This window comes from Montipora capricornis, chromosome 11 (genome assembly GCF_036669925.1).
Source record: "Montipora capricornis isolate CH-2021 chromosome 11, ASM3666992v2, whole genome shotgun sequence".
Taxonomy (NCBI): domain Eukaryota; kingdom Metazoa; phylum Cnidaria; class Anthozoa; order Scleractinia; family Acroporidae; genus Montipora; species Montipora capricornis.
Genome location: NC_090893.1, coordinates 25,336,467 through 25,343,966, shown reverse-complemented (window position 1 = coordinate 25,343,966; position 7,500 = coordinate 25,336,467). Strand labels below are relative to the sequence as shown.

Below are 7,500 nucleotides of genomic sequence, written 5' to 3'. Positions count from 1 at the left end.
GTGGCGTTCGAAGCGATGACCTTCCATCGTTCCTTTTACACCTTCCAGCAGTGAAGGCGGCTTTTTAAACCTCAGTGGCGGGAGAAATTTTGCAAAGGATGTTTAGATGGCAGGATTTTTTGTTTATTCACGCTTTTTGTAAGCAACCCTTTTAGTTTGCTGGGAAGCAACGTTCGTTTGAAGTAATAGAAGCTCAGAATTACCTACAATTTCACAGCTTCATTTCTCATTACAAGTGAACGTATCGCAAATGCACTAAGTGTTAAAAACCCGATCAAGGTGCAGATTTCTTTGCTGGGAAGAGAGTGCAATCTGAAGAAGGTGTTACAACGAGGATAAGTGAAATTTTTGATCTCGGAGGCTTCGATTCAATACAAGCAGTAGTCCGTTAGTTATTGTAGGATCCGGGTTCTGTATTCGGACTCTGTTTGTTTTGATCGGCCTCGGGTGCTCAGGAACCCAATATGATCCAAAATACTGGTGTCATCAGCAAACAAGTAAAGGCTGAGTTAATTGGGAAGCATCAGGGAAGATCGTCAATATATAATGTGAAAAGTAGTGGACCTAAAATGGAACCTTGCAATTGAGGGACACCACATTCAATAGTCTGCTTAGAGGAACATGTAGAATTAAATTGAACAAATTGTTGGCGACAAGAAAAAAAGCTTTTAATCCAATCCAAGGCCAGGCCACGAATACCATAACGTTCCAACTTGCCAAATAGGATTTGATGGTCAATGGTATCAAATGCTTTAGAGAGATCTAGGAAAACCCTTGCAGTAGTCTCAAGCCGATCAATTGCAGATGAAATTTTGTTAATATGGTGAATAGATGCAAGAGAAGTAGAGTGGTTTTTTTCCGAAAACCAAATTAACAACAGTAGAGTATGTGATACTCGCATTTTTTAACAAAATGTATTAAACCACTGTACATAACTCTCTCAAAACAGAGTCCCCCCTCCAGGAGCTTGGTCACTATATTTAGCATTTTCCTCTGATTTGCATTTATTTGTTAGGTAAAATTACATTTTACCTCGATTGCAGTGACTAACACTTCAGAAGAGACATCCTGTTACTGTAATTTCACAGATTTCAAAATCTTGATCTTTTTCTTCGGAAAACTGTAGTAGGCCAACTTAGGGCCTGTTTACACGAGCCCGGGTTGCTTTGTACCCCGGGGTTGAATCATCGCCCGAGGGTAACCCTTTTGCAGTCAAATGTTTATAAGCGTTTACATGAAAACAGTAGTCAAACCGGGTCAGCCCCCCTTGCCGGGTAACCCTTCTCAAGACTCGGGTTGACCCGGCTAGAAGGGTTGAAATTTCTTCAATTTCTTCATGTAAACACTGGCGTATCTGACCCAGGATTTTTTGAACAACACTTTTTGCATGGTTCGTCGCCATTTTCCTCACTGACAAGTAGTCACCAGCCCTTTCGGCCCAGCGAAAGGGAACCGACCCGGGTCAACCGAGAATGACCCAACCTTCACCCAGCCCGGGCTCATGTAAAAGTAATATTCGACGCTGAACTGACTCGGGTCGGTGTCCAACCCGGGCTCGTGTAAAGAGGCCCTTTAAACGTATTGAATTTACAAAACGAGGGGATATGTCTTGGTTTGATCCTAATTATATGCACGCGGATTTCAATAAGCGTCACGAAGTGTCCCCTTGCTCTTCTCGCCAACTTCAACATCACTCGTGTCTCAGAATAACAATTTACGTCACAAAGGGTCCCCCAAAAGCTTCTCTTTAAGTAAAGATTAACTGCTGCATTTACCCAAAGCTAAAACTAACGCTAACCTTTACCCTTACCTTATTGTTGAAAATAGGTAGCAAATGCTTAGACTTAAAGGACACTTCTTGTTGGATGTCAAATTAGGCGTGCATCTAATTAGGGTCAACCCTAGACATAAGTGACGAGGGGTGGTCCACAGGGATAGTCCATGGACCGGGTCCACAGGGGTAGTCCATGTTTTGTATAAGTCCATAAATACCAACTCCTCCACCTGATTTAGATATCCGATGGTTTGAGATAAAATTGTACCCGATATTATCTACTAACTCTGAAGTGGCATCATTTAGGCACGTTTCCGTGACGACAATAACGGAAGATGGTGTTTGCATATTTATCATAATCAATTTAAGTTTATCGAGACTTTTAAGCAAACTACAAGCATTAATGTGAATAATGGAGAATACATCCCCGTTATTTGCAGACGAGATACAAAATTTGAGTCGGGATCGAGAAAACTGGAAAGCATATTCCCAATCTCAGGCCGGAGACGATCTCCGTCATAATGTACAGGACCATGGGACATTTCGTAAAGTACTAAATTAAACAAGCTATCATCCAAGTGATTAACGGTGTAGCCACGAATACCAGTATTTTTTCCGTGTAATTAGAGTTTATTTGTTTCGTCCTTTCTTGGTTTGTCCTACTATAGTTTTCTTAGTCCGTAATTAAGCCTCGCTTGTTTTTTGTCTACCTTTGTCACACTACCTCGTTAACACCCTTGTAAGGCTGGTATTGTTCTTTGTGTCAGTTTCACTGGTATTGATTAGTTTCGCACATAAGTTTGTTCATGTTGTATGAAAACCGTTTCTGTAATCCACAGAGCCGCACACATCTTGTAAGTGTCCCGTTTTTTTCTGAATTCGTTTTCCTTTGGTTTTCTATGAATACCTTTCCTTGTAATCTCATGTATTTGCTCCGTTATTCCCTTCAGTGAATCGTCAAGTAAAATATTACGATATCGAAGTGTGCGCAGAGTCGTTAACAAAGGGGAAGGACAGATAATAAATTCGAGTTATTAGGGAGCTTAAGCACGCGCGTTTTTGAGACGCGGACGGCAACCGGAAGAGAACACATCGCATGCCAGGACAGTGGCAGTCTCCCAGCTTTTTATACTTATCCTTTTTAATGGAGAAAATATACTTAGCTATGTAAATGTGGTTGAGTGAAGAAACGTTAAAAGGGAAAACAGTTCACTTCCGGTTGCCGTCCGCGTCTCAAAAACGCGCGTGCTTAAGCTCCCTTTAAAAGAAACAAGATCATTTTTTGAAAAAAGATCTATCAGAGAGTTTTTCAGTTATTATCAAAGTAGACAAAAATCGACGTTTTTGTCATTTGTGAAAAACCTGTCTGACAGATTTAACCATTTATTTCTAAACGTGATTATTTTTTCTTGCTAAGGAAATCCTGAAATTTTAAGTTGAGGTCGTACGGTTAGTTTTTGAAATCTCTAGTTTCCAGTCCCCCCTCCAGGAGCTTGGTCCCTATATTTAGCATTTTCCCCTGATTTGCATTTATTTGTTAGATTTTACCTCAATTGCAGTGACTAACACTTCAGAAGAGACATCCTGTTACTTTAATTTCACTGATTTCAAAATCTTGATCTTTTTCTTCCGAAAACTGTAGTAGGCCACCTTAAAGTGCCGCTGTGATCAAAAGAATTCGCTTTCCTTTGGTTTTCTATTAATACCTTTCCTTGTAATCTCATGTATTTGCTCGGTTTTTCCCTTCAGTGAATCGTCAAGTAAAATAGTACCATATCAAAGTGTGCGCAGAGTCGTTAACAAACGGGAAGGACAGATAATAAATTCGAGTCACTAGACATTATAGAAACAAGAAAACATGTAAGCTAAACACGATAATAGAGGTTACTGAGCTCATAGGAAAGCCTTGCCGTTCCGCAAAGTTCTCTAAATCGGCACGAGACTTAACAAAATTGGACGAGAATCTTCCGTTTCACGCAGAAAAACGACACAATTCTTTGCCCAGCAAAATTTGTCGCCATTCCGATTTTGAAATTTCTTGGCATCTACAGGAAGTTGTCGGATTTGGGGAGTGAGATGGTCGAATAACCTCACGTTTTCAAAAGAGCAGTCGGCTGGAATACCAACAGAAGTTGCTGTGACTTTGAAAGCATTATTCCGATTGTTCATGACTTGTTCTCTGATAATCCTGCTTGTAAATTTGCAAACTATTGGTCTTGGACCAGGAATTGCATTTCGTTTGGGAACTCGATGGCCAATGTCAATGTCATAGAATGAAATTTCTACACCTACTGCTTTGAAAAACTTTAGGCATAAAGCAGTGGAGAGAGAGAATTTTATCAGAGAAATTGAAAAATCAGTCCTTTAAGTTGATGATATCCCATAGAAGTTGATTGGAATTCGGTTTAGAACAATGTTTTTCAAGTCAAACAGGTTTACATAAAATGGCCTGGGTCCATTAATGTTTCGTCGTAGTCTTATGGTGGCTCAAACAGGAAAGCCTTGCAACAACACCTTATATTTTGGCTTTCGTTGCTCATATCTGAAAAACGAACTTGTTGACCCCATAGTTAATCGAAGGACGGGTTATGAAACCTTAAAACCTTCAAAAGCAAGAACAATGTTGTCGCCAACAATAATACAGATTCGTTTAAAATTAAAAAAAAAAAAACAATTTAAAAAATAATAATGTTTCTCAATCGATGTTGAACTGACCGGGACCCTGCACAATCTTTTGTTTTTGCTTCGCACGGGTTTGCAAATTAGTTGCGTATAATTTAATGGAAGGATTTGATTGGTTATGTTCTCGAAGAAAGGTGTGTTTTTTACAGGGTCAAGGCTAAAAATACGGACAAAAAACATGAAACAAAGGAACTTGTCGAGTTTCATAACCACCTCCATGCATTAACTACGGTGACCCCAATTTTTTATTGCGCAAAAGTAATCAGTAGGCCAAGATGAAACTCTTTGCAAAGTTGAGAAAAGTTCTGTGGAGCGGATTAATACCTGCCATAATTTTTCAGTAATTTCAGGTGGCTCTGAATCCGCTTCATAGAATTTTAATAATAATAATAATAATAATAATAATAATTTATGACTTATATTGCGCCTTCCAATATTCAAAAGCACATCACAATAGTGTATAACTTAATACCTAAACTTACACGTGTATTATAAATCTTACAAGTCTTTCAATAAAGCTTACAAGCTATTTACATTAAAAATCTAATATAGAATAATAACAACTGTAGAAAGAACTTCTAAAAGACTAATGGATAAAAGAAAATTACTAAGATAACTGAAATGATTCCTTGCATAAAAATGTTTTAATTATAGTCTTAAAAGATTCTAAGTTCCTTGCTTCCCGTGCAGACCTAGGTAACTTGTTCCATAAAAGGGGAGTAGCTATCTGAATTCCTCTGTCACCCATTTTTTTTTTTTATTTTCGCAATTGGTCTTTTAAGCAAGGGATCATTGTCATTACGTCTTAAGCTATAGCACGAAGGCTGTTGAATGCTAATTAGGTCTGAAAGGTACTTAGGCGCATGACCGTGCACAATTTTAAGTTATCAGAATTATCCTATAATGTATTCTGGCACGCACTGGTAACCAATGTAATTCTGCGAGCAGAGGCGTTATATGACAGAACTTGGGCACGCGATAAATAAGTCTTGCACTTGCATTCATAACACGTTGCAGTTTCCTAGTTTGATACTCCGGAATTCCATATAAAAGGCTATTACACAAACTGATTTACATTGCATTAACTCTTTGTAAAAATGCATGCAAAGTAGATTGTGACGTCACATCAGGAATAGACCCACTCCCCTTCTGACTCGGTCGTGAACACAAGATGCTTGGATTTTCGCAACTTTCGAAGCCTATAAAATGGCAGGATTTGTTAGAAAAAGGAAAAAAGTGGCCGCAATGCGTCTCGAACAGGTGCAAAGATTCATTTTAGCTAAAAAAATATTTTGGGGTTAGGGGCACTTTAAGTAGTGCTCTCTCAGTGCTATGATTTTGGCGGTAAACACTTTGCAATTCTGGAAACAAACCATTGGCTCCTGTAATTGTACAGCGACCGCCTTCTCTGTAAGTTTGGACGTGAACTGTAAGTTACTCACAGGCCGAAAGTTCTTGTTTATCAATTGAAGATCAGATTTCTGAGCAGAGGATGTACTAATGCCTTTTTCCATTCGTCAGCGAAGTAACCATGCTTTAATGGTATGTTCAACATCCTAGTAATCACTGGAAGTAGCTCCTCAAATCAAAGCAACAAGATGGATGACGGGAAAGGGTCCAGAGCACATGTCTTCATGGAAGCCACAACCATCTGCCTTACAGCCTCCTCAGAGAGAGATTGAAACTCTGATAGCATGACAACGTCATCAGTACTCGATGAACCGTGAGGCGCACACTCAGTAGAAACCGCATGAAGGACTGCGTCACCGGCTAACTTTGATCTTATAGCAACTACTTTATCGATGAAGTATTCACCCATCTCATTTGCGAGAACAGAGGCGTTAGTATGTGGTGGAAGAGACTTGTCCTCTTGCAGATTTAATAGACTCTTATTAGCCCGGAACAGCTTTGATTGGTCCGAACTGTTCTTGTCAATAAATGGCCTGTAATGAGTACACCTATCTTCGTTCATCAGATGTACAACATAATTCCGCTTAACTTTGAATACTACAAGATCTGATGGGAGTCTAGTTTTCCTCCATCTTCTCTCGGCCTTCCTCCTGTCCCTTCGAGCCTGAATTATGTTATAATTAAACAATGGGGGCCTGGGTCGAGTGATGACATGACGAGAACAAACCGGCGCGTGTTCGTCTAATAGCGATTTTAAAGTCGTGTTATAACAGTCGAGCAGCTTGCTAAAATCATCAGGCGGGTCTTGATGTAGCTGGGAGTTACGACTAGCTTCTCTCAACTTGGTTATGTCAATTGATTTGAGTTTCCTGTATTCAGCATGCTTATTTCTTGGCGCAGGCTTCATCACGCTTAGCTTCCATATCACGGTAGCATGGTCAGAGAAATCTCTCTCCGGAAGGGGCTCACCATCCACAATACCATCGGCCTGCCGTGTGATAATTAAGTCCAAGGTGTGGCCATGTATGTGAGTGGTTCGTTTAACGTGCTGGACCAGACCCATGGAGTTCAACAGGTCCTTGAGCCGGATGGTGTCAGCATCTGACGGAACGTCCATGTGAATATTTAAGTCGCCACATATTAACAGTAACTCATTACACATAACTAATGACTCGAGTTGTCCGAGAAGTCATGAAAGAAAACATTCGTAGTCACGGGATGATCCGCAGAGTATGTTGGTCTATACACGATGACAACTCGCAGACGAACAGTTCCGAACTCCACAAGCCATTCCGACACTTCAAAAGATGACCGATCGGCTGAAAACATTTTGTTTACATCAAGACAGTCAAGATATAATAGCGCAGTCCCGCCACCCCTACGAATAACTGGAATAGAGTGAGTTCACTTAAAATCGCAGAATCAAGATCATTGGGCCAGGAATCGCATATCGTAAACAACTCAGCTATCAGATCACATACCAGGTCCACAAAAGCCGATGATTTTTTCCTTAATGATCTTGCATTCAAACTACATAACTGTAACTGTCCAGGTTACCAAAGATGGCATTACGCTCAACACTTATAAGTGTGTCACGTGCTGGCTTCCTGCACGGATGAGCACGGCCCTCAATT

The 7,500-nt window shown here is 40.1% G+C and overlaps 1 protein-coding gene and 1 pseudogene across 1 annotated transcript; both read right to left on the bottom strand.

The window, feature by feature from the left end:
* Nucleotides 1-5,970, bottom strand: part of LOC138024648 (uncharacterized) — a 22,343-nt pseudogene extending 16,373 nt beyond the window's left edge.
* Nucleotides 5,971-6,041: 71 nt separating this feature from the next.
* LOC138024647 (uncharacterized) lies at nucleotides 6,042-6,983 on the bottom strand. The gene has a single exon (XM_068871865.1). It carries the CDS (start codon nucleotides 6,981-6,983, stop codon nucleotides 6,042-6,044), a length of 942 nt encoding a protein of 313 aa, XP_068727966.1.
* Between the last annotated feature and the right edge of the window lie 517 nt (nucleotides 6,984-7,500).